Source organism: Oreochromis aureus, linkage group 3 (assembly GCF_013358895.1).
Source record: "Oreochromis aureus strain Israel breed Guangdong linkage group 3, ZZ_aureus, whole genome shotgun sequence".
Lineage (NCBI taxonomy): Eukaryota > Metazoa > Chordata > Actinopteri > Cichliformes > Cichlidae > Oreochromis > Oreochromis aureus.
The window spans coordinates 107,307,394-107,334,415 of record NC_052944.1 but is presented as its reverse complement, the minus strand read 5'-3'; the positions used below and the strand labels follow the sequence as shown (position 1 = coordinate 107,334,415).

The following is a 27,022-nucleotide window of genomic DNA, read 5'->3' as shown; positions in this document are numbered from 1 at the left end:
TTGGAGCAACTGTAACCCACATTATTTCCTTAGGGGTTAATAAAGTATTCTGGTTCTGATTGTTTCAGGATGAGCTGCCATTATCCAATGACACATCTGCTTACCTGCATCTTTTGCTCATTTCTCCTCCTCTTCTTTTCTCTTTTTTCTAAACTGAGCACCTGATGGCTTTGAACGTTTCTTGTCCATCTTCCATTGGTTTTAATTTTGCACTCCAGTATGAACATAAGTCCCCCAACCCGAGGATCACCACAACATAACCTAACAGACCTACACCTTAGTTCACAGATTCACTTTTTCTAAGGTGTATTTCTGGGATTTCACACAACCCAGGATTCAAATCGTGAATACATAATGGGCTTGGATTTACAACATTATGAATGAAATGTGCTCTATTTGGAAGCAGCCGGTAATACACAGAAACATTGGAAATCAGTTTTGGGCAGACAATTACTTTTTGGCACAACAGCGGCCCCCTCCCCTTTCGACAGGTTGTGTGTGAGACTTTAAATCATCAAACTGTAAATTATAAATTTTAAAGTGTTAGAGCCTCGTCGTCTCGTCTCTCTATATGCTGGACTGTATGTAGCGGAGATGACAATAAAGTTTACTTTGACTTCAGCAGCGAGCAGGCACACCGAGGGCTCTCGCGCTCAGTTTTCGCAAATAGAATTTCGAAAAAAAACATCGGTGCAAATTATAAGTCTGTATCATGATGTCTGGTGTTTTCGTGTTTGTTGGGTTTTTTTTAATTTTTGTTTTATTTTTGCGAGTTGGTTATTAGATGCTGCTCCAGCCAGCCAGAGAATCCCCCGCCGCCCCGCCCTCTCCTCCCTGTGCCGCAAGCAGCAGGCGCCCTTACTCCCAGCAAATGGGCGATAGAAAACCGATCAGTGCCTATGCCATTCCCAATATGCGCTGGCTGATGTCGGGGCAGCATGAGTACGAGCAATTTTTTATTTTTTTTTGCTGATGCCCGTGATGCCGCTCCCCACCACGATGCCGCCCCGGGCAACCGCCCGTGTCGCCCGTATCAAAAACCGCTACTGTACACGGCGCTCGAAAATCTGTCAAATGTTTTAGTGCGACTTTGCTAAGCTACGAGCCCGCACCGATTGTTGGAGCATTACGGCTGTCGTAGGCTGGCGCCTCGCGGAGTGATACGTACTGTGCTTAACCCTTGTGTTGTCCACGGGTCATTTTTGTCCTCTACAGAAATCTTTTGCTATCAAAAATATGTTTTTTATTCATCAAATGGTCTGAAAATAACAGAAGTTATTCATTACTATACTATGCATGATTGGAATAAGTTTTAAGTAATTTGATTTATTTATGGGGTTTTTATTCGATTTTATAACACCTGTTGTCCTCGTGGACAAAAATGACCCCAAAGTACAAAGTGTTGCAAAAGGCCGTATTTTCACAACATACTGCTATCAAACATCTTTGATCTTGGATCACTGATGTTTGGGGTCAAGCACTGGTCATAACAACCACAACAAACAACAACAACAGGCAACACAATGAGGAGGCAGGTGCTCTATATTCAATAAAATGTTATTTATACTGCGCCAAATCAAAACAACAGTCGCATCAAAGTGCTTCGTATTGTAAGGTCGACCCTACAATAATACATACACAGAAAGTATGCTCACAAGCCTCCATTGCACTAGAGATTTGCATACTTTGATGAGCATACTTTTTTTTACCATGTTGTGCAAAGCAATGACCAGTAGGACAAAGCTACGGTGGCCCTGAAGTGCAAACCACAAAAACAAATCACAAAACGCACAACAAATTGAAAAGCGCAACAACAAATTGAAAAGCGCAAAAACAAATTCACTAAACGCAAAAACAAATTGAAAAGTGCAAAAACAAATTCACAAAACGCACAACAAATTGAAAAGCGCAAAAACAAATTCACTAAACGCAAAAACAAATTGAAAAGCGCAAAAACAAATTCACTAAATGCAAAAACAAATTGAAAAGCGCAAAAACAAATTCACTAAACGCAAAAACAAATTGAAAAACATAAAACAAATTGAAAAGCGCCAAAACAAATTGAAAAGCGCAACAACAAATTGAAAAGCGCAAAAACAAATTGAAAAGCGCAAAAACAAATTCACTAAACGCAAAAACAAATTGAAAAGCGCAAAAACAAATTCACTAAACGCAAAAAACAAATTGAAAAGCATAAAACAAATTGAAAAGCGCAAAAACAAATTCAAAAGCGCAAAACAAATTGAAAAGCGCAAAAACAAATTGAAAAGCGCAACAACAAATTCACTAAACGCAACAACAAATTGAAAAGCGCAAAAACAAAAGAAGAATCACAAAAACAAATTGAGAAGCACAATTACATTAAGCAAACCGGAAAGGGTAGGTACCAGTCGGCAACAGGAGACATCACTGATTGGATGTCCGCGCTGTTCGTCTTTGGAACCGGAAGTTACTCTGCCTGTAGCGCATTTCGTTTGAAAAACGGCGGAATGTTTTGTCCTAGCTATGGGAAAAAGCTGGTTGAGGAGTCACCAAACTTTTGCAGCGGCTGTGGCGAGAGGCTTTATCACGCATCTTGCATCGGAGACACTTCACTCCCATTGAGTAAGTTAATAAGCATAATAAAATGTTTGTTATTTATTGATTTATTAGCCTAGCGTTAGCTGTTTCCAGACCATAGCAAACCAGAGGGCTGTTCCACTAAGCGAGCTCAGAAAATCGAGGCTCATTTGAAAATGCACGCAGCTGTCAAAATGACTGCTCAAGACCTTTCTAGTAGTGAAGGTTTGAGGGCAGTTCTAGTGTTAACAAACCTCGCAGCTAGGGTGCCACGGACCAGACTTGTCCACAAGCATATTGCATAATGAATGAGCAGAAAGACTGCAGGTTAGCCTCGTTCCTGGAACCGAATTTGGGGCAATCGAGCCTGGATTTTCAGAGTGAGCCTGGCTTTTGGGATTAGCTTGCTTCGTGGAACAGTCCTCTGAGCATTTCCACAACTGAAACGATAATAAATTAGTTCATTTATTATGTTTGGTTAACTTTAGGAACTAACACTATTATGTGTCTATACATTAAAACTTACTGGTGTAGAATTGTATTGGTCAATAGTATCAGTTACATTGTCATTCCTTGGTAGAAATTTTCTAGTGAGATTATTCAGTGTTGTCCTTATTTGCGTGTTGTGTGGACAATGGAATGTCACATGAATGAATGTCTTTAATGTGTGACATTGTAGTACATTTTTCCTTTGTTTCCCTTTAGCATCACAGACTACCTCAAACTGCCCAACTCCAACCTTCAGCACCTTCTTAGAATACAGAAAAAAAAAAAAATGAAGAGAGGCAAAAGTTTTCTGAAGGGAGGAAGGGCTTAAAGAAAAAGGAAAAAGAAAGGTTCAGGTAGTTTGGCTAGCTCTGTCTGAAAACAAGTTGAGGTTAATTTTCTAATAACATTCTTTTGTTATTCCTTAGGGAGTTGTGTAAAAATGTTCAGTGTAGTAAAGCTATCCAGAATAAGAACAATTGTTTACTGAGTAATTGTACATTTAGGTTGTCAGGAAGATCCCTCTTTTGCAGTTAATAAATATTCAAGTTTGAATAGATCTGCTTAGAGTCATATTAGTATCTACTTGGCCCATTGTTCATGTCTTTTCCTTACAGATAAATGTCGGCTTGATGACCATTAAAAGGGTGGTTTGAAGCCATACCGTGGAAAAACTATTTTCCTAACAACAGACCCTGACGCTACTGCCACAAGTCTGCTCAATCAAGCTGTTAAAAAAATGAAGGACTTTAACAAAGATCTAAAAGATGGACCTTTCCTTCTTCTGTATCCGGATGGCACTGAGGTCATTACTGTCCCTGGAACACAAAGACCATTTACACTTGAGGCTTATAAGGCTGAAGTTGGCAAGCCTTATCAAAGAATCACTGTTTTCATCTGCTTGAAGAGTGACTTTGAAGATGGTAAGCTGCTAATGTTTGTTTGGATTTTGACACACATTCCCTTAGTTTCAACAAATGCTAATTTTGAAATTGTGAAATGATAACATTACGCATAAAGCACCCAAGTCAATAGCATACCTACATTAAAATGGTGAATGGCCTGTATTTGATATAGCACCTTCTAGGGTTCTACAACCCCCCCAAGACACTTCACAACAAAACCAGTCATTCACCCACACACATTCACACACTGCTGGTGATTAGCTACAATGTGGACACAACTGTCCTGGGACTCACTGATTGACGCAAGGCTGCTGTACACAGATGCCACCTATCCCTCCCACTACCACCACCTGGCATGGAGGGTGAAGTGTCTTGCCCAAGGACACAACGACTGTGACAGACTGAGCAGGGCTAAAACCTTCAACCTTTTGATTACAGGGCGGGCTTTTAACTCCTCTGCCACCATTGCTCCCTAAATTAGCTTGTATATGTTATGTTTCTTCCTGGAAACATGAAATTCAGCCATTTTTGGATCTACTGAGTCATGAGTTTTAAATGCTAACTTTATGCCTTTCGTATTAATCTATTATTGATGATCAAATAAAGTTTCATACATTAGTATGAATTTAGTTAGCTTAGCTTAATTTGTTTTCATGTTTTGTAGTTGGAGAAAACTCAGACTTGTCTGACTCTGACCCAGAGATTGTTATTAAAAGGCCCTCTGAGTTTGATCTTGCTGATACATTGGTAAGTACAATTTAAAATTTTTAATAGAGTTTTCTTGTTGTTTAGCCACCACCATTTGCCTCAGTTCAGTAAAACAGTTAATAGTTATATGTGAAATACATTTTGTGTGTGTGTGTGTGCGTCCTCGCGTGCGTGTGTTTGTTTGTTTGTTTCAGCCATGGGAACTTCAACATGACAGCAGTCCTTTACAGAAAGCAGCAGAATATGAGTAAGTGATATTTGAAGAACATGTAATCTTTTACTGTTTTTTGCCTACACTTTGTATTAATGAGATATACACTTTTGTCATTCATTCTGTATATGGTTTTTGGAACATGGACTACATAATACTTGTATTGCTTGTTTGTTAATCAAGATGCTTAAATATTTTCAAAGTGTCAATTAATATTTTCACAGTACACAACAAAAATGCTTTTCTTTGTTCTCTAAGGAAGGGTGCTGGGGATCTTGTGCTTGCTAATGAAGTACAACAGGTAAAAAACTATTTTATTAGTAAAACAGTGCAGCAGACAATCTCCACCGCCTTTACTTTGCAATTAGATAACGATTCACTGTTTGCTGAGCCCCCAGAAGAACCTGTGTTAGTAATTTAAACATTTGAATCCAATTAACTGCCATCTTGTTCTATACAAGACATCATGCAATCATGAGAGAAGTATATATACCTTTAAAAAAAAAAAAGTTTCCCTTTTTTTTAGAGACACCAATTTGCAGGCACATGGAATTATTGCAAATTTGGGACTGGAACTTGACCACAAGAAGGTCAGCAGGTTCAATATATCAAGGTCAGCTGTATGGGATGGAGCTGTTAGAGGATTTCGACGCAGCACATACTCTGACAACTACGACATGTTCATCAAGTTTAATGATGATGCTGGCAGCTTTGAAGAAGGTTTGGATACAGGTGGCCCGAGGCGTGAATTCCTCACACTTCTTATGGGCAGTCTGCGAAATCGCCCCATCTTTGATGGACCTCCAGAGAGCCGTTATCTTGTATATAATTCAAGAGGTGGATGTTTTCTCCGTAATTATTACAATGGAAATTTTAATAAAAATTGGCGTATTTTTTTCATTAGCATATTTAATAGCAATTAACCATGATAATTATGTGCCCTGTATAACAGCTGCCAGGCAAGATGAGTACTTTTAGCAGGAAAGATGATCGCTGTATCCATTGTGCATGGGGACCAGCACCACATTTCCTCTCCAAGAACCTGGTCAACCACATCACAGGAATCAGAGTTTCAGCGCCACTGTAGAAGATGTGCAAGATGAGGAGATCACAAAATTTTACATCAGGTAGAAAATTACCTAGGCTCAGGGAATGGGTTTACTTAGAAGACACTTGGGGCCAGTTTAAAAGATTTAATCGGGATAAAAGTTATCCGGGTTGGATCATATCTTGAAAGTAGGTTCAAGGTAGATTCTGTAATCTGAAAGGACGGATTTCCAACTCCCAACAACACAAGTGAAATAACAAATTGATTATTTTTAATCCAATGTTTGAATGAATCGTAAAAGTAGTGAAAATTATATTTTTGTTTTCTTAGTAAACCTAAACCTTTTTTTTTTTTTTTTTTTATAGGTCCTGAAAGCTGAATCAGAGGAGTCTTTGCATAATCTTATTTTGCAAAACAGCACAATCTTCCAAACTGCTGGATGCCTCAGAAACGTCAAGCCTTTTGAGAAACAAGCATTTGTGGAGGAGTACCTCAGATGGTACATCCTTGAAAGAAACCAAAGTGTCATTCAACGGTAAACTCATTACTCCTTTTAAATTCAGGATGGCCAGTTGCTCATCACAGCAGCCACTGACATTTTCAGACCTTCAGATGTATATGAAAAAACTGATTCAGTAGCATCGGTGATCTGATGAACAACTAGTTAATTCCTGAGCCACTGTCGCACGCTATTAACCTTTTGACACTAGAACTCTAATTTAGTATACATTTATTGTTCACAATGACCCATAATAATCATAGTCATGCAACATGATTCATTTTTCAGTTATTTATAAAAGAGGTGATCCTTGTTTGACACACTTGTTTATTCCAGTGTGAAAGCACTATTTTTTTTTTTTAAATGCTAAAATCCCAATGAGCTCTTCTTTTTTGCTGTCACAGTTAATTTCTGAGCGCTATGAATTGTTTTTGTGTATGAATGATTCTATGCATTTGAAATCTGTCCAAATTTATAATGAAAGATCTAGTAGGTAAAGACATTTAAACACAATTTAGAAGACTGCAATAGTTATAGCTATAAACCAATTATTACTTATTTGTCTATCCTTTGCAGATTTAAAGATGGACTGGAAAGTCTGAATTTTTAAGTGCACTGCAACAAAATTCCAGTGTGCTGGCCCCACTCCTATGCTTCTCTGCCAAGGCCCTGACTGCTTCAGAACTGGAGAGCATGTTCAGACCAGATCTCAGCCCAGCAGGAAGCAACAAAGCGGCATAAGGAGGTCCTAACACTTGGCTTTTGGGCAGATTATCTCCTTGATTGTGAAGGTTTGAATGACCATTTTTATTTGTTTATAGTTTTATGAAAGGAGAGGTGAGGAAATAAATTTTCTGTAATGTACTACAGTGTTTACTTTCTTCTTTCAGAGAAGGCAACAGCAGTGTGTCTGGAAGATTTGATGATGTTTGCCACAGGGCTGACGGCAGTTCCACCGGCAGGAATGACACCACCACCACGCATCCAGTTTTTAAGTGTTTCGCCTTTTCCAGTTTCAAACACCTGTGCAAATACTCTGAAGCTACCCATCTGTGACTCATACAGCATCTTTAAGGCCAACATGGACTTTGGAATTCAAAATGCTCCAGGATTTGGATGTTCTTAAATCAGCAAGGTCATCAAGTTACAGTTACTGAGTTACCCTGATAGTTTCAGCTGCCGTTGGCATACTACTTAACACATTTATGTGACAAGCAACTTCCATATTGTTAAACATTTAGTTGTTTTTCTGAATATTGTGTATGTTGGAAAAGTGACAGAAATGCTGGACACTATTTGTAAATGGTTTTATTAAAGAACATTTTAAATGTTTCCTTGTGGTTAAATGTTAATATTTAAATCCATGCCAGTTGCTGTATATTATGAACAATATTATATTCAATTTAGCAAGAGGAAAGGAAACACTACTAACATTAAAAAATGAAGGAAAAACAGAAGGGCTGGAGCACTCAAGTAAGTCCAAAGGTTTTATTAGGTGCAAAAAGGAAAGAAACTAACGTTTCGACACCGTGTGTGTCTTCATCAGAGTAACTCTGACAAATGTCATTACAAACTGAAGTTCAGTTGGTATCTAAACCCAGCTATGTCCATCAGGGCCAAATACAGTTCTGTGGCCGATTCCCAGTCTTGTGGCTGCTGCAGTGTGTTTTGTTGTACAGCCTGTTGTAAATATTCCCCAATGTTTGGATCACCACACAATCCAACCAGTAGCCCCTCCTCGGAAACACATCCAGTTCCCTCTCCTCAACAGCAAATCCAGTCTCTTGAACCATATCTGCAAAATGAAAATAGAACAGTGAAGGATTTTTGCTGACAATATGGAACTATATAAATCAACGCATGCAGTGACATGTTATAAACTGCTCTATCATACTTATGTGTAAAATTATGAATATATATTAACCAACTTAAGCAATAACAACACCTTGCATTTAGTTTGATGCAAAGGTTAATTTTGTTAAGAACTCAAATACCTGTGAGGCAAGAGAGAGTTTGTTTGGAATCCCCCTGGACACGATGCAAGTCTGCTTGGCCGGATCCTGTGTTTGTTCCACAGGTCTTTGCATTCATCCAGGTCTTTCTGTAGAACCCCTGTGAAGCAGAATCTCAGCAAGCATTGGCGTTCGTGGCTTCCATTGAAGTTTCCAGAGTCTCTTAGGTCTCCAAAAAGTCCATCCAAAACTGAGACCTGGGTATATAATTAATATTTAAGAATCAATTTAGCTTTGTTCTTGGTCATTTTATAGGGTTTGTTACATTTTGGTCCCATTTAAAACATGCCACAAATGGATGTCAAACAAAGTAATGCATATTAGTTTTCCATAAATATTGTAGCGACCCTGCAGTAATGTTCTTGTTAAAAATGCTGTATTCTTTTCACTCTGTTCTGTGTGTTGATTGTGAGGAGTGGAGAGTTTGGTCTGAGTTTTTCATTTTGTATTGGCGTCGTTAAATCTAGGCAAGCATGCTCATTTCGGCACAACAGCTGACAATGACCATTTTGAGTTCCTGCAATAAAGTGACGGCTGTTAACGTCTATCTCATCCAACTTTTCAACACGTCCAGCAGGACGCTACTCTATTTTCTTAAATGCATGTAAAAACAACAATCTGATCAGCTTTCACTGTAGCTTACACCTACCAGACACAAATGTACCCACCTTCCTCTTCTGAAATAAGACCACCATGACTCGATGCGCTGATTCCCAGTAGATGATCCGTAACTGTGGCTTGACGATCCAGCATAATAGTCCGTGTGCGCGTGACGGAGGGTACACTGTATTGCTGCCATAGTCCCATTCTCAGTCCCGAAGTCTGTTCGTATTCTCATTGGTATCACACCAAGACTCTTTACACAGTTTATATAATTGTGAGCTATAACAGCCGGGTTGTTGTTTGTTGCTCCACACACAAGCCACATCAGTCTTCTTGAAAAGCCATCTATAAATCCTGACAGGGTTTCAGTTTATCATAGCCATCTACATGCCATATGTAACTGGGCCCCATGGAGTGATACGTGCGTCTTGTGAACCTCCTTCGAGTTCTCAAAGCGATTCCTTGAGGATTTAGTTGTCTCAACAGCCTCATAACTACATCACGCTTGACACGCAGCTTGTGTTTTTGTTTGAGAACTTGCCACATGGTCCGATATCCAAACAATTGTCCTGGTCCTCGAAGCTCGGACAAAATGGCACGCCTCACCTCAGGAAGTGGAGAATAGTTGCCTCGTCTGTACAGTCCAGATTCTTTTAAATGTAGTTTCAGTGTACGCATACTAATTGAAATGTCATGATTACACTTGAGCATATCCAGTATCACCTCGTATGTATGTCCTGAATCAAAAATATTCTCGAATAGTGACAGCTATGTTTGGGTCACCGCTAATGTTCATGTTTGAAAATAATGCGCTACAGGCAGAGTAACTTCCGGTTCCAAAGACGAACAGCGCGGACATCCAATCAGTGATGTCTCCTGTTGCCGACTGGTACCTACCCTTTCCGGTTTTCTTAATGTAATTGTGCTTCTCAATTTGTTTTGTGATTCTTCTTTTGTTTTGCGCTTTTCAATTTGTTGTTGCGTTTAGTGAATTTGTTGTTGCGCTTTTCAATTTGTTTTTGCGCTTTTCAATTTGTTTTTGCGCTTTTCAATTTGTTTTATGTTTTCAATTTGTTTTTGCGTTTAGTGAATTTGTTTTTGCGCTTTTCAATTTGTTTTTGCGTTTAGTGAATTTGTTTTGCGCTTTTCAATTTGTTTTTGCGCTTTTCAATTTGTTGTTGCGCTTTTCAATTTGTTTTGCGCTTTTCAATTTGTTTTGCGTTTTCAATTTGTTTTTGCGTTTACTGAATTTGTTTTGCGCTTTTCAATTTGTTTTTATGCGTTTAGTGAATTTGTTTTTTTGCGCTTTTCAATTTGTTGTGCGTTTAGTGAATTTGTTTTTGCGCTTTTCAATTTGTTTTTGCGTTTAGTGAATTTGTTTTTGCGCTTTTCAATTTGTTTTTGCGTTTAGTGAATTTGTTTTTGCGCTTTTCAATTTGTTGTTGCGCTTTTCAATTTGTTGTGCGTTTTGTGATTTGTTTTTGTGGTTTGCACTTCAGGGCCACCGTACAAAGCACATATTGTCCTCTAGTATAATGAGGAGGAAGAATCAATGTTCAGGAAGATCCAGGGTTAGAAGATATAGAAAATATTGTCAATATTTAGAGCACATGCTACCCTTTCTCTGAAAAAGCACATCACCCACCTGCAGAAGTGGAAGAAGGCTATGAAGTGAAGAAAAGTGATGAAGAATCTGCACTATGTTCAAGTAGGTTCTTGGGCATCCAGGGCATTGTAGTCTGAGGAACTTGGAAAGAAAGTGACTGGGCTTCTTGAAGTTTCTTGAGTTTTCAGAATGTGAAACTGGAATAGAAGATGTGTCAGAGGACTGCACATCATCCATTTCAATTATGATGAAGACAAAGAATCAAGCAGGAAAGAGGAGTCAGCTGAGACGGAGGAATATTTGCAGTAATGTGAGGAAACATTGATCTGGTCTTCTAACATCCCAATGACAGACGATGCATGACTCTCTCATGTGCCACAGAGAAAGATAATCTATCACAGTCCAAGCACATATGCCAGGTCCCATACTCCTTCATTGGCTTTTCTACTCGAGCACTGAACGCATTATACACAGTGTTCTGCTTGTATTCTGCTTTTTAACGTTCACATGCCAATGGATGCATCAGAGACCAAGTTGGGGTTCAGTAACTTGCCCAAGGACACCTTGGTAAGAACTCCAGACTAGAGCACACAGAGACTGAACCAACAACCATCCAATTAGCAGATGAGCTGCTCTACAGCTAACTCAATGACGAACAAGGAGGGACAAAAGAGGGAAAAAAAATGGATCGAATGCAGCTGTAGTCTTATGTGGGTATGTTGATTCTACATCCGGTGGAGTCGCTACGGACAGTTTATGACATCCTGAGTCTGGTAGAGCAGTTTTAAAGGTGACACAAGATTAATCATAGAAGCGCAAAAAGGATATAATTTCTTGATAAAGACACAATAGATGATCATCGTGCAGGGCCCGCCCGTCGGGCTATATGATCGCCCGACTGGAGATATCACTAGCTCCGCGACGTTGGGCTAGCGATTTTGCGAGCCCTGTCGTTCATGACACAAACAGCGCCCCCATTTGAGGTGTATGGAACAAGTGGGTGTTTCTCCTGCTGTGATGTAAGATCCTGATACTGATGTGACTGTATGAGCACCAAGTCCCGTTCAGAGGACTCTGTCCATTCCAACAGAACATCCCAAGTAAACCTATGAGATAAAAACATGGCAGTATGTCATGCCAGGTCCAGCTGTACATGGAACATGCTAGTGTACCGATGGCAAGCGTCTGGCCTGCAGTCAGGACACGCGAGTTGTCCCTAACATTGCAGGTTTCAAAAAGAAAACAATCATCTGTAACAACTTGTTTACTGTATATGACCCTTGCCTGCAACTGCAGAAAAGAAAGCTGTCCATGATGGGACCAGTGCAGAGGAATAAACCTGAGCTTCCTCCTGCACTTGTGTCAAATATGGACATGAAAGTTTGCCTTCACTCAGACCCATGCCCTGGTGTCCTACCATGCCAAAATATAGAAAAATGTCAGGTAATGAGTTGGAATAAAGTTGAATAAAACCTTGAAACACAGAGATGGATGATATTTTATACTTATGGCTTTATAAACAGTCAAAGCAAACAGGGTCATTTTTGAGCGCAGAGGACAACAGATGTGATTATTTGCTGCCAGTAAAAACTTGAAGTAGTTTAAAACAGATTTCTAAATTAACTTTGACATATACCGTCTGTGATCATCTGCTAAAGCAACTGACTCTGGTTGTGAAACGATAATCACAATAACTGATGATTTGATTTATTTTTACCCGAAAACAAAGAAAAATTCATTTTATGAGGTTTTTAACAGACTTAAATTTGAAATGGAATAAAAAAATGTGTCAGATTGTTTGAATTAAGTTTTAATTAAAAGTGGGGAAAAATCCACTTCATAGTAATTAAGTATCAATCAAACCAGATGGGGACATTTTTGACCCCTGAGGACCACAGGTGTGATTATGTGCTGCCATTTAAAAATTATAAATGGTTCAAAAAAACTTTTTCACTAAAGTTCAACATAGAGCACTCTGTAGTTAGTCAGATAGTCAAAATTATCTGAACTTTTAAATATTTTATTTTCTTGTTTTGTTTCCACTCGAAAACACAGTGTATTTTATGTAAACAAGGTCTGGTGGCCCTAAAATGTAAAATGTTGGGTAAATTTTGTGTTAATGTGTTGGTCTTAAGTAAAACTAAGACGTAACATTGAATTGATTGACAAAGTATACTTTATATTTTAAAAACAGTCAAATGAAGTGGGGACATTTTTGACCCCTGAGGACCACAGGTGTGATTATGTGCTGCCATTAAAAAATGTAAATGGTTCAAAAAAATTTTTTCACTAAAGTTCAACATACAGCACTCTTTAGTTAGTCAGATAGTCAAAATTATCTAAACAATTAAATATTTCATTGTCTGATTTTATTTTCGCTCAAAAACACAGTGTACTTTATGTAAACAAGGTCTGGTGGCCCTTAAATGTGTAATGTTGGGTAAATTTTGTGTTAATGTGTTGGTCTTAAGTAAAACTAAGGTGTAACACTGAATTGATTGACAATTTATAATTTATACTTTAAAAACACTCAAATGAAGTGGGGACATTTTTGACCCCTGGGACAACAGGTGTGATTATGTGCTGCCATTTAAAATTATAAACACTTCAAAAAAACTTTCTCACTAAAGTTCAACATACAGCACTCTGTAGTTAGTCAGATAGTCAAAATTATCTAAAAATTAAATATTACATTGTCTCATTTTATTTTTGCTCAAAAACACAGTGTACTTTATGTAAACAAGGTCTGGTGGCCCTAAAATGTAAAATGTTGGGTAAATTTTGTGTTAATGTGTTGGTCTTAAGTAAAACTAAGGTGTAACACTGAATTGATTGACAATTTATAATTTATATTTTAAAAACAGTCAAATGAAGTGGGGACATTTTGACCCCTGAGGACCACAGGTGTGATTATGTGCTGCCATTTAAAAATGTTAAATGGTTCAAAAACAAATTTTTCACTAAAGTTCAACATACAGCACTCTGTAGTTAGTCAGATAGTCAAAATTATCTAAACAATTAAATATTTTATTTTCTTGTTTTATTTCCGCTTAAAAACACAGTGTATTTTTGTAAACAAGGTCTGGTGGCCCTAAAATGTAATGTTGGGTAAATTTTGTGTTAATGTGTTGGTCTTAAGTAAAACTAAGATGTAACACTGAATTGATTGACAATTTATACTTTATTCTTTAAAAAACACTCAAATGAAGTGGGGACATTTTTGACCCCTGAGGACAACAGCTGTATGGAAATCGGGAGGACATTATGAGGGTTAAACATAATATTACCGTATTCTGTGTGTATAACCTCTTTTTAAGTTTTGTGGATATTATACATGGTTATACTGAGGATATGTCGGCCAGTTTCAACTGGAAATGGCTTTTGGTTAAACTGTCAGCAAGGAATCTGCATTTGCACTGTTACATTTTTATATAACTTGTTTAAGTGAAAATACATTGATGGGGGTTTTTTGCACTAATAAAGTTGTGGAGTTGTAAGATATTTTGTCTAGTGTCAATTATATCGTCAGTTATATCGTTATCGCAAATTTTCAAATGTATATCGTGATAAATATTTTTGGTCATATCGCCCTGCTCTAATCCCCATGATTCAAGCTGAGTCGGGGGAGGAGATCAAGACTTGTGTTGATCAATTCTTCCGCTGGTTTAATAAAGACATACGCTCGCCTGATCCTGACACACCTGTTTGGGCAGCATCTCTACCCCTTCACCTTCTGGCAGGATCTAACTGATTCATTCATGAAAATACTAACCACAGACTTTCTTTATACTGGAATAATTTATTGTTCATCTTCCACGAGGACAAGAACAGCAACCTGGGAGGACTACACCTAATCAGCTTAGTCATCATAACATTTAAAGAGGAGACATTAAAACCATTGGTGGTTCAGGTGAAAGGGCCTCTCACCTGTCTCACCTGTGCTGTCTCTGATGTGTCTCCATTGTTCTGAGTGTGTATCAGTAGACATACGCTCAAAAAATAACTCTTTGAATGAAAATCATGGAAAGAATTTCCAACTGATTAAATTGCTTTATTTGATCATTATGCAGTTCTGTCATTATAACTTAATGTACTCGAGTTGAACCAACTTTAATTCAGGATGAATCAGCTTATTTACTGCAGTTGAGTCCTTAATTTAACTGAGCTGAGTTGATCCAACCCATGTAAATTACTTTAGTCCCACAGAAGTACTTAATGCTAACAGGAAGCAAGTTCAAGTTCATCCATCCATTGGCTTCCACTTGTCCTTTTCAGGGTCACGGGGGGTGCTGGAGCCTATCCCAGCTGTCATAGGGCGAGAGGCGGGGTACACCCTGGGCAGGTCGCCAGTCTGTCGCAGGGCTAACACACAGGGACAGACAACCATTCACACCTAGTGGCAATTTGGATTATCCAATTAACCTATCCCTACAAGCTCTTTAGACAGTGGGAGGAAGCCGGAGTACCCGGAGGGAACCCACGCAAACACGCAAACTCCACACAGAAAGACCCTGGCCTGATGGTGGAATTGAACTCAGGACCTTCTTGCTGTGCGGCAACAGTGCTAACTACCGTGCCACCGTGCTGTGATCAAGTGGGAAACATGGCCTATCATCGGAGGGCTCCAACCAGGTCCAGCCCTCTTGCTGGCACTTTCAAGTTCAAGTTCATGTAAAGAGTTATTCTTTGGAGTGTTCAACATAGGATAGGGCGAAAGGTGAGGTAGACCCTGGACAGCTCACCAGCCTATCACAGGACAAACAGTGGGACAGAGAACCATCTGCACTCACAGGCAATGTTCTCTCTAAGCTGCGCGCGTGTGCAATTGCACGGCCCCTGCGCACAAAAAATCTGCATCGCGCACAAAAAAATTCTAACCTGAATTGAAATTAAAGTAATTATGTTAACAATTCTGTTTTGCAGTGTTAGTCAGTGACTGGCTGCTCCTGTATGGGATTAGAACGATGCCACCTTATCCCATAGTCCAGCCAATCACGCGATTCACATTCGTATATACGCAGCTAATCAGCGTCGTTGACAGGCTATGACAGCGTCCTTATGTGCCGACACCGGTGTTTTAGCGAGCAAAGCGGCGTGGCTGATGTGGAGTGAAGCCACGTTAATGACAACGTGTACAACCATTAGAGATGTGAGCAGGACAGACGGAACATCTGACGGAAATACTGTGGACTTTATACCAGTTTTTAAATTGTGTTGATAGGCCACGTAAAACCAGAGTTATGATAAAAATATCTGCAATGTTCGGATTTTTTTTCCTGAATACTGTCGTTGTTTATATTTACTGCGGGAAGAAACGGTAAAAACAGCGTTTTATAAGGAAACCGCTCGAAAGCCTGTGAGCAAAGAACAAAACCAACCCCCCCCCCCACCACTGGTGGAAAAATGTACCATGTCGACCAGTCAAAAAATGATATGGCAACATGGCATCTAGTTGTTAAGAAACGGGGGGAAGTTTTAGGAGTGACGGCGGTGTTCTGAGATGTGAGAGATTTGAGACATTTAGCGCAAATCTTGTGTAGTTAGTGTGTAGTGTAGTCAATAGTTTTGTTGTGTGTGTCAGAACAATGAGGCGACTGCTGAATGTTACAGGTGTTACAGGAGTGATACATCTCCTGTTGTCAGGCCTGCAGGTATCAGGCTGTTGTTCTCCTTTATCTCATAGTGGACAGAAATTATTTTTGGGAGTGGCACAAATAATTTGTGTGGCATCAGATTTGATGCAGAACAACTGATTGTTCTGTAAATAGTTTGAAATGTTTATTTAAAAACGCCTTGGCTGCATTTTTAGATAAACAGCTGCAAAAAACTTTGTTTATCAAAACTCAGTAACTTTTTTGAAGAAGTAACTATATAATTAATTGCCCAACATTGGTCATTATATTCTGTATTCTGCAGACAGAGAGTTACAGGACTCTCTCCCAGACCACAGACTCATAATACAAGTCAGAGCTTTATAAAAATAAAAAAAAAGAAAAGAAAAAGAAAAAAAGTTGTGTTTTCAAAATTGGAGTTCAAGTTATTTTTACTTCCAACAGTGTTAACATACTACACAGGTCAATGACTAGATTTTTTTAAATTTTCATTGTAAGTGGGCTAAAGCAGTTAATTAAAAGTAGTCTAACATAAATGCTGTAATTTGATTATTTTAATAAACCATGTAACTTGGATTTGATGCTGGTGTGACCACAGTGCACACGTCTGATGTCGCTCACAGTGGTCCAAGGGACGCTCAGGGAGTTTGTGTGTTCAGACACGTGAAACATTAGAGGGAACATTGCTCACGGGTAATATAAAGCACTTAACCAAGCCAAATAACTGTGGGAGAAAACCAGAGTACCCACTGCAAACGGAGCCGGACTGCGGGTCTGAACCCAGGACCTTCTTGCTGCGAGGTAACAGTGCTAACCACAGCACCACCGAGCTGTCGATCCAGACTTTACAAAACTAGGAAAAGTATGATTACAGGGCTTGGTACTGATTATTCTTTGTCGTTGACAGGTTAAACACAATAAACACCACCAGCATACACGTGGTGTGTGTGCGGGTGTCTGCCTCTCACAACCACAGTGATTCTCCTGTGGGTTCAAATCGCGTGTGATCTTGTGATATCGGGAGTCCAAACACTAACTAGACACTAACGATCACCATAGAAACGTGAAATTATTTTGTTCACGTTACATGTTAAACTGTTGTAAGCGTCACACTCTCCAGTTTCAGTTTACTGAGCGAATTAATAACTGTAAACATCTGTAACCACCAACAACTCTCAATAAAGATTAATAACGAAACAAAGCAGCCGCAGGAGGCGTTGTCGTGGCAACCAAACAAACAGCGTTACCGTGGTAACAGCAACGTCACTCGAGAGTTTCTGCTGTGCGTGCGCAGAGGTGAGAGGTCACGTGTCTGACTCACCTGGATGAACCTCATTGTTCGCTGATGTCAGAGACTTATTATTAGGACGTTTCATGTTTTAAATAAACTTTATTTAAAGTTTTTCAGCGTCCCCCTGGCGTGCACGCGCCTCAGCACATGCTCGTTCTCGCCTTGTGTCTTTTTTTTTTTGTTAAACTTTATTTAACAAACAATGAGTATACAACATACGAACAGATGAAGTATACAAAACAACAGAACATGAACACACAAAGCCAGGGGTAAAAAGTTACAAGAATACACGCAAAAATTCACAGATATATATTGTTTTGAGAGCCTTTTTGTTGGTAGAGTCTGATATTGATTGTATATACATTTCCACATCCTTAAAAAAATGACAGAAATATGGTGTTTTGTTAGTAAACTTACATTTATGGATAAAAAATTTAGCTAAAAGTATTAACAAATTTATCATAAAAAAACATTTATCATTCCTCTTGGGCATAGCTGGACTGGCCATCGGGCATACCGGGCATTTCCCCGGTGGGCCGATGGTGATTTTTCGTTTTTATGGGCCGATGGGGTTTTTTTCTTCGTTTTTTTCCGTAACGGTATAAACACTGAAAGGTGGTGGATTGGCCAGATGCTGGGAGATGTGTAAAAATAACTCAATTGTTTGGTGGTGGCTATTGCGGAGCTTCCACAGATTCAGTAACATTAGCAAGTGGTGGAGGCCAGCAGATGCAACACGCTGGCAGGTGGATGACGGAAAGGCAGGAGGAGCAGAGACCCGAGGCAGTGAACTGAACTTCAGGTAAGAAGTTATGACCTGCAGTCTATCTGGGTCAGATATAAACCAAGTTTAGGTGGAGTTTATTTTCGTTATGCTGACTTTTTACAGTCAGTTACAATAACTCGTACTGCGTACTAGCTAGCATTACGGAGTTTCTACTGCTGGGCGGGTGCTATGTTGTTACTGATGTTGAACTTGTTTTATCTTATTTATAAGGTTAGTTATTAGAGTTTCCAGCCGTCCCGTAAAAACGGAAATCGTCTCGTATACAGAGAAAATATTGCGCGTTTCGTATTGAGGTGAAATGGAACAGTTTGTCCCGGACTTCAGCTACAATGAAAAAGACACAAAGCTGGAGTTATTCCGTGTCTTTGCTGCACAGCTGCCTCTTCTCCTCTCATTCTCTCCCCCTCCCTCTCCTGTTACTTCAATCATGAAACTGATCAATGATCAGCTGATCGGCTTTTCTCTAGTTTGTTTATCGCTCTGAATCTTACAACAAACGTTTTCATCTGATGTAAAATGTATAGAAATCCATTATTGTACATAGTATTTTTTTTAGGGTCCCATCATAATTTCTTCAGAAGTAGCTAAGTACTGTTTATGATGCCAGCATTTTCCCACATTTTCTAGATACTGTACCAGTACTGTGTGTAAAATGCCATCAAAAAGTCAATGAAGTTTTATTCTTTCTCACCTGTCTTTTCTGTCTCCTTTCACTTTTTAAAGGTTGCCATGTTAGAAAAATATTTTGCCCTGCCATGCTGTTTATTGATGTGGCAAATGAATGGTTTATGAAAATATATCTAAATCTGTCATCAGTAATCAGTAATGATCATGTCTCACCTCTAGTCTTCTCTGTCTTACTTTCAGGTTTTCACCATGTGTTGTAGATAGTTCAGGAGGTTAACTCGACCAAGCAGTCTACTTTCAGGTACTGTTTAGAATACCAGAATAGGGAGGATGGTGTAGGTTTAAGTTTATTAGACTGATACATATATACCAACAAGACAGTGTACATCACTGTGACAACAGCGTTTGTTTTCATTCAAAGGCTTTATGGTTTTTCCTATAATACCTGGTGGGCCGGTCTCTAGTCAAAATGCCCGGGCCGATTTTTTGTCCCAGTCCAGCCCTGCTCTTGGGGAACTTAAAGAAACAGAATAAAACATTTTCCCATCGTAAAGAAAACTCCCTTAAAATATGGACGTTCTCGCCTTGTGTCGTCACGTGCTGGGATTGGCTAAAAGGACGCCACCCAATGTACAGCACGCATGCGCAGTATAGCAGGGTAGGAGCAGCGTTTTGAGTTCAGTGGCGCTTACTGCTTGTGGCAGCAGCACGCGTACGGCTGACACACGCACACCTCCACAGACACCGGGAGCACGCACAGCTGCAGACCGGGCCGAGGAGCTCCACAGTCGGCATGAGGATCGAGTTCGCCCCGCTGAATGTCCCGCTGCGGAGGAGGCTGCAGACCGCCGCCGTCATGCAGTGGGTCTTCTCCTTCCTGGCGCTGGGTACAGTCACGTCACCGGCCGAGACACACACACGCGCACACACGTAGAGACAGAGAGACCCACGCGCACACAGAAACACACAGACACAGTGATTGATCAGTGTGATCAGGGTTGTTGATTAGTGTAATCAGTCGTTGATCAGTGCAGTGTGCAGTCACTCTCAGGTGAGTCATCAGCAGCTTCAGCCTGCAGGTGGACCCTGCTGTGCTCCACAGGTGTTTGAGTTTGGCTTCACTGTCCAATCAGAGGCACATCACAGGAAAACTGAAGGATTTCACTGCTTCAGGTGTTAAAAAGGATCCTCCCACTTCTACCTGTTCATTTTTATTCAGATGTTTTTATGTGATGTTTGAGTTTATCTGATGTTACATACTCATTTTTATTTTCACCTGGTAAAAGGTTTAAAGAGGCGGAGCTTAGACACACACACACACACACCTGTCAGGTGTAGATCAGCCTGGTCACTCAGAGAGCACCTGAACGCCTCAGCTCACCTGTCTGTCTCACCTGTCTCCCAGCTCAGTGCTGTCTGGCGGCCTTCATCCTCCTCGCCCTCTCTGATTGGTGGATGGTGGCTCTGCTCTATGCTGGTTGGCTGTGGCTGGACTGGGACACACCCACCAACGGGGGTCGAAGGTCACAGTGGATGAGGAGGTGGAGTGTGTGGGAGCACTTCAGAGACTACTTCCCGCTGACGGTGAGCGATCCCTGAATATTGGTTACTGATCATTCATCAATCACTACTGATCGGTGATTGATCAGCGCTGCTGTTCACTGATTGATTACGGATCAGTGGTCATTGATCAATCACCGATCAGTGATCGATCAATCGGTGATCAATCACTGATCGGTGGTGATCAATCACTGATCGGTGGTGATCAATCACTGATCGGTGATTGATCACTGCTGCTTTGTCTGCAGCTGCTGAAGACGGTCGACCTGGACCCGAAGAAGAACTACATCTTTGGATTCCACCCACATGGTAACAAACACACCTGTACACCTGCCCTTTTTAGTCCCGCCCCCTGATACCTGTCTCCATGCATGTACCTGTCCTCAGGTGTGCTGGTGGCGGGGGCGTTTGGGAACTTCTGCACGGAGGCGACGGGTTTCTCTCACCTGTTTCCTGGACTCAAGCCTCACCTGCTGATGCTGCCGTTCTGGTTCCGAGTGCCGTTCTTCAGAGACTACATCATGTGTGGAGGTAAGGACCTGTGAGGTAAACTGAGCTGGTCATGTGACGGCGATCTGTGTGCTGATTGGAGGACAGTCATGCTCTGATAATGACGCTCCTTTAAACTCTACGCTACGCTCCTTTGACTCTTTGTCGCTGTGACCTCCTCCTCCTCCAGCTGTTGTAATCCAGCTGTGCTTTCATCACAGCGTCTCCATCAGGCTTCAGTTGCTCCATCAGCCCTTTGGACTCTGGGCTGCAGGTCAGCAAGGAGGAGGCTGACACAGGCTCTCTGATTGGCTGTCTGACCACACGCAGGGTCACATGGGTCAATGTGTCCCAGCTATCGAGCGCCTAGTCATGTGACTCTGGCTCAGCTCCTGTTGTCTCCTCTGTGCGTGCACCTCTGTGACCTCGGGTCTGACTCACCTGAGGGAGGAAGCGGGGTCATGTGACACCTGGTGGTCTAATGAGGAACTGCAGGATGGAGATTTAAACATCATCATGAGGGTGTGATGAGTGCAGTGTTGATGGAGTGATGGGTGGAGCTGGTGTTGGTGCTGATTCCACTCACAGACTGTGCGTCGTGCTGTGATGGGTGTGTCAGGGTCTCACCTGTGTCAACTCTGACCTCATTTCCTGTTTGTGCTGATGTGTGTAGATGATGAACATCTGGATCTGTGGAGAGAAGCTTGTCTCAGAAGTGTTACAGATGGGCTTCAGTGATTATTGTAAGGTCTGTGTTTATCAGTGAGAGTGGACACTGAGGGGTGGGTGGGCCCACTCTCTGAATGGAACACTCTGGATCTAGAAGATGTAAATGATTATAGCTTCTAATGGGTGTAAAGTGTGGCTGTGAGTGGGAGCATGATCACTATGACTGTTGCATCTATTAGCTGATGCATGTGGGAGTCACAGAGGAGAAGCAAATCGATGTGTGAGAGCGACTGAGAGGAACAAGTGTATTCTCTGGACCAAAGGTTGGTCCTCCAACTATCCATCCAACTCCATCATGATCCATATATTGTTTTACTGTATGTGTGGAATCTGTGGAATGCCAGATTGTTGAGCTGCCGGTCAAATGTGGGATTGTTGACAGAATTAAAGTGACCATCAGTGATCGTTTGACTGCACAGTAATAAGGTTGTTGGTTGTTTTTACCGACTGATAATAATGTACCTCCCATCTGGATCAGTAAGAGCTGCAGCAGGGATTCAGTTAATATTTTTATCTCTAAGTTAACAGTTTGTGTTGTTTGTTGAAGAATATATGTGCTTGTACTTTTTTCTTCTTGTAAGAAACAAATATCTGCCTTTAGTCTGACGGGGTGGGTGATTGTTTTGGTCCTTTTCACCTACACCCGTACCACCCTGAGGTCAGTGTTAGCGATGATGGGCCGATGGGGACTCCAGGCCTCGAGGGCCGGGGTCCTGCAGGTTTTAGATGTGTCCTTGATCCAACACAGCTGATTTAAAGGCTAAATGACCTCCTCAACATGTCCTGAAGTTCTCCAGAGGCCTGGTAATGAACTAATCATGTGATTCAGGTGTGTTGACCCACCGGCCCTCGAAGCCTGGAGTTCCCCAGCCCTGTCCTGGACGATGAACTTGGTGAAAGTTGATCTGATTTACAGTGTCAGGTGGAAGATTAAGTTCAGTTTGAAGTAGATTTTTGGCTGAGCACTTTAACGGTGGTGTGGGGAAGTTGTTTGACTGTTTGCGCTTTAACGTTGTCAAGTAGTATTTCAGTAAGTCCTGTGTTTGGTTTGTAGAGCTGACATGCTGAGCTCAGTTTCATCTGTCTGTAGATCGCTGGTGTCTGTGGATGAAGTCTTAACGTTTACATGGCCTCAGCATCTCTTGTCGGGTTGTTTGAGTCCTTTCTGTATTGGTTAAAAGACGGAGTCCTCAGAGTTTACACACACATCACTGCACACATCTGTAACACTCCGTGGATCCTGCTGTTGGTATCTGCTGTACAGATGTTGTTAGTGAGGTACCCGTCTATGCCTTGTGGTAACCATGGTGTTACCCAGGTGAGGGGAGGAGTGTCTGCAGAGAGTCTGTAATGTTGACGTGTCTTTCAGGTGAGCAGGTGAATCTGTCCAGCCTCTCACCTGTGTGTCACCTGTGTCTCTGTCAGGTCTGGTGTCCAGCTCCAAGTCCAGTCTCTCGTACCTGGTGAGCCGTCCTGAAGGAGGGAACGTGGCCGTCATCGCAGTGGGTGGAGCTCCCGAGGCTTTGGACGCTCGGCCCGGAGCTCTCACCTTACAGGTACATGTAGAGTCCTGCTGTGACCGCGACTCCCAGCTCCGCCCCATCTGCGGTCACCGCACCCATCGCAGTTACATCACTGATGTAGAAAGAGGAAGCTGTGTGGAAACGCACCGCACTCTCACTCAGTAACATCATCGGGTTATTAGCACAGTGAAACATGAGGTCAAAGGTCACAGCCTGGAGTAACCACATTTTAAATGTTAAATTCTGCTTTTCCTCACCAAGCGCCGTCTCCATCTGTTTTTCAGGTTCAAAACAGGAAGGGCTTCATCAAACTGGCTCTCAAACATGGGTGGGTGGAGCCTGTAAAGAGGGCGGGTCTGAGAGGGGCAGGACTATATCACCTGACTGACTGTGTGTTTGTCTGTGTGCAGAGCTCAGCTGGTTCCCGTCTTCTCCTTTGGAGAGAACGAGCTGTTTGATCAGATCGAGAACCCGACCGGCTCCCCTCTGAGGAGGCTGCAGGTCAGAGGTCACGCACCACCTGACACACCACACGAGAGCCACCACATCACCTTAGAAGCTTCAGAGTAACCTCCTAGATACTTGTAAAGGAACCACAGAACCTTCTACAAACATTTACCACAGCTATGTGAACTCATCATAAAAACAAAGTAACCTCACTGACCCTATAGAAACGTCTCAGTGAGGCAGCTGATACACTGAATATAAAAGAAGTTTATTCATCCCTGCACTTGTACAGCTGCTTGAAATGACTGTGTGGGTATTATGGGATACCAGTGTGTTATCCTATGTCTACAGAACCGACTGCAGAGCATCATGGGAATAGCCATGCCTTTGTTTCATGCCAGAGGAGTTTTCCAGTACAGTTTCGGCCTGATACCCTACAGGAAGCCCATACACACCATCGGTACGACCTGTTAACACAGCTTTAATCCAAGGCTTACCTGACACTCACTCAGCGTTTATCCCATCTTAATTTAATGCTAACCTGATGCTGTTGCACTGTCGTTCCTCTAATATAGACTCCGATCTAACCTAATGGTAACTCAATCTGTATCCCGCGTTGATTCAATACTAACTTGATGCTGTTGCACCGTCCTGTGCCTGGTGTGTTCTGCCATTGTTGCACTCTTGCCCTTTATGTCGTCCTGTGTTGATTGTCTGTTATATGTAGCACGATGGTCTTGGAGGAACACTGTGTGGCTTCACTGTGTACTATATGGCTAAAATGACAATCAAGCCACTTCACTTGACTTGCTGACCTTTTTGACACAGTGTTCACCTAATGCTAAACCACAGCTAACCAAGTGTACATCACACTGAACACTAGCCTGGCTTCACTAACCAGATTAACCAGCCTTAGTGGAGGGGATTGTGTTGGTCTCCTTTAGTCCCTTTGAGTCTACATCAGCTCCCGTTAGTATCTGTCAGTCTTTTAAACACCTTTTACCCTTTGTTATCTCTGGCCCAGTCTCAGCCTGTGTTAGCCCCCGTTGGCTGCTTGTTGGGTTTATCTAGGCACAAACGCTGTTGGAACACGAGCCCAAACTGCACAACAAGACAAGACAGAGCTCTTTGTCCTTGTTAGTGAGGGAAGTCAGCCCAGGCCTTCACCTGTCCTAATTGAACATGCAATTACAAATACATGTGACATTCTTAAGCAGGTATATCTGAACAACATCAGTGTCTGTATTCTGTGTGTGTGGGTGCAGCTATACCATAGATAGACATACGACCTTTCAATGAACTTAAACTGTGTGTATGAGGTATGCAGGAAAGCAGGAGTAGGCGTCTCGCTAAATGATAGAACAGGAGGTTGCAATAGGTCATGTGTCAGATGAACATTTAAAGGTGTGAAGTCTTGCACTTTAACAGGACAGTCTGGTTTCTAAAGCTATAATGGAAATCATAACGTCGAGGCTGCTTCCTCTCATCTCATGGTGCACAAGGGCACACAGAATCTTATCAGACCTAATAAGGATAAGATTATTATCAGCATACAAGTGATTATATATTTCTAAGCATAAATGACAATATAAAAAATATCAATTCCAACACTGCTGTTAGCCTCATGCTTCTCTTTCTGTCTCTGCCCTCAGTGGGGAAGCCAATCCCAGTCATCCAGACTCCGAGTCCCAGCAGTGAGGACATCGAGAGTCTTCATAAAGTTTACCTGCAGAATCTCACTGAGCTCTTCGAGCAACACAAACGCACCTACGGCCTTCCTGACGACCAGCACCTCACCTTCATCTGATGCCGGCTGGAGCGTATGAACATTGTGAACTATGAACTACATTTATGTAAACACCTGACCTGTGTGTCACTTGCATGTGATTTCACTATGAGTATCTGCTTGCAGAGCCCATTGACTTAAATTGGAAATTCCAAAACTAGGAGGAGCCATGCATTTAAATGGGAAAAAGCTAAAAATGTTAGCAGCAACCATGCATTTAAGTAGGAAGAGCTAACACATATGTGGGAACCATTCATTTCATAAGGAAACGCTTGCAGGAATCATTGCCTGTAATGGGCTTTGCTAACTTTAATGCTAATGGAGTTTTCATGGTACATTTAAGGGTGTCATAAAGACCACTTTCTTGTGGGTTTATGTGCAATAAATCATGTAATAGGATCACAGGTAAATGGACTGGTTCTTATTTTGCACTTTCCTGCTTCGAGCACTCATAGCGATTTACACAATTCACCCATAATCATACTCTGATGGATGGATGCATCGGAGAGCAACATGAGGTTACTATCTTACTCAAGGATATTTTGCATGCAGACTGGAGCAGACAAGGGTCGAACCACTAACCCTCCAGTTAGTAGCTGACCTGCTCTAACCTGAGCTACAGCCACAGGTGTGGCATCACATCACAGGGGAGGGTGCAGTGTGAGTCAGAGCTGTTTGCTGTTAAGCAGAGACCCTGGAGGACTGAACCTGAAGCTGCAGATGCTGAAACATCTGGTTTGGCAGTCACACCTGGAAATAAACTGAAGCTACGTCTTTGAATTGTTTCCCTTGTTTAAAGTGTTTGGCATGGACGAGCTGAGCGTTGGAGGGTCTTTTCTTCATGAGCTGTAACTGATGCTGAGCGTCTGGTCAGCAGCAGGTTAAGTTGAGAGGGGATGCTCACGGGGATCTGTGAATTTCCCCCAGAGAGCGGAGGTTACCAGAGACACAAATAAATACATTTCACGATTCAAATTGATCTTCATTTGAATGATGCAATATTCAATAAATTCTGAATCTGTAAATGGTACAAGCATGTTAACACAAAGCGCAGATTGTTCATCCGACGGCACGTACACGCCACCGGCTGCTGAGAGCAGAAATATCACAGGTTTTATCCCTCCGAACAAAAATTCACTGAAGCAGCAGCAAAAAAAGAAAACTACGCTTCACGTTTGAAGAACATCATCATGAGTTCTTTATCTACAGCAACTTTCAGTACCATTACCAATAATCAGCTATGTACTACAGGCCTTTAAGCCGTGACTTTAACAGCCATCTGTAGACCCAGCAGTCTGAGCTAATTATAGGCCAAACTCCAACCTTCCTGTTTGATCTACTGCAGAATATTTTTAGGTTATCTGCTATAAAAAGCCAGGCCAGGAAAATCTGCTTCATGTTTGTCTGTTTTATCCTCAGTTACGTTGACACACAGAGATCTGCTCACACCTCTGAAGTCTCACAGTGCCTGGTTTGGTTAAGTGCATGGATAGTTGACAGTGAGGTTGTGATTGCAGAGGAATAGTCAAATAAT

General features: G+C 41.5%; 2 protein-coding genes and 2 long non-coding RNA genes across 9 annotated transcripts; 3 read left to right on the top strand and 1 right to left on the bottom strand.

Annotated features, from left to right (window-relative positions):
* The first annotated feature begins 2,312 nt into the window (after positions 1-2,312).
* Positions 2,313-7,142, top strand: LOC120437847. Of its 5 annotated transcripts, none has more exons than XR_005611442.1 (7): positions 2,314-2,604; positions 3,663-3,968; positions 4,615-4,697; positions 4,853-4,905; positions 5,132-5,170; positions 6,283-6,452; positions 6,993-7,142. XR_005611442.1 is itself a non-coding variant. In XM_039608408.1 (7 exons), exons 2-7 carry the CDS (start codon positions 3,785-3,787, stop codon positions 7,024-7,026), a joined length of 567 nt encoding a protein of 188 aa, XP_039464342.1. In that variant the 5' UTR covers positions 2,314-2,604; positions 3,663-3,784; the 3' UTR covers positions 7,027-7,142. The 5 variants fall into 5 exon arrangements, 3 of the variants coding, with proteins under 3 accessions (XP_039464340.1, XP_039464342.1, XP_039464341.1); XR_005611443.1 differs by lacking the exons at positions 6,283-6,452; positions 6,993-7,142 and adding exons at positions 5,396-5,706; positions 5,822-5,865 and having other exon boundaries at positions 5,128-5,170; XM_039608408.1 differs by having other exon boundaries at positions 5,128-5,170.
* A 4-nt stretch (positions 7,143-7,146) lies between these two features.
* On the top strand, positions 7,147-7,749 carry LOC120437848. The gene is made up of 2 exons (XR_005611444.1): positions 7,147-7,207; positions 7,307-7,749. It is a non-coding gene; the product is annotated as an uncharacterized LOC120437848 (long non-coding RNA).
* A 266-nt stretch (positions 7,750-8,015) lies between these two features.
* LOC120437846 lies at positions 8,016-9,964 on the bottom strand. The gene is made up of 3 exons (XR_005611441.1): positions 9,097-9,964; positions 8,411-8,625; positions 8,016-8,211 (listed from the first exon to the last, which is right to left on the bottom strand). It is a non-coding gene; the product is annotated as an uncharacterized LOC120437846 (long non-coding RNA).
* A 9,624-nt stretch (positions 9,965-19,588) lies between these two features.
* Positions 19,589-25,898, top strand: mogat3a (monoacylglycerol O-acyltransferase 3a). Of its 2 annotated transcripts, XM_031749475.2 has the most exons (9): positions 19,592-19,841; positions 20,360-20,538; positions 20,763-20,823; positions 20,902-21,045; positions 23,158-23,288; positions 23,540-23,583; positions 23,666-23,756; positions 24,054-24,162; positions 25,355-25,898. In XM_031749475.2, the coding sequence occupies exons 1-9, from the start codon at positions 19,748-19,750 to the stop codon at positions 25,507-25,509; spliced, it is 1,008 nt and encodes a 335-aa protein (XP_031605335.2). In that variant the 5' UTR covers positions 19,592-19,747; the 3' UTR covers positions 25,510-25,898. The 2 variants fall into 2 exon arrangements, with proteins under 2 accessions (XP_031605336.2, XP_031605335.2); XM_031749476.2 differs by lacking the exon at positions 24,054-24,162 and having other exon boundaries at positions 19,589-19,841.
* The last annotated feature ends 1,124 nt before the right edge of the window (positions 25,899-27,022 follow it).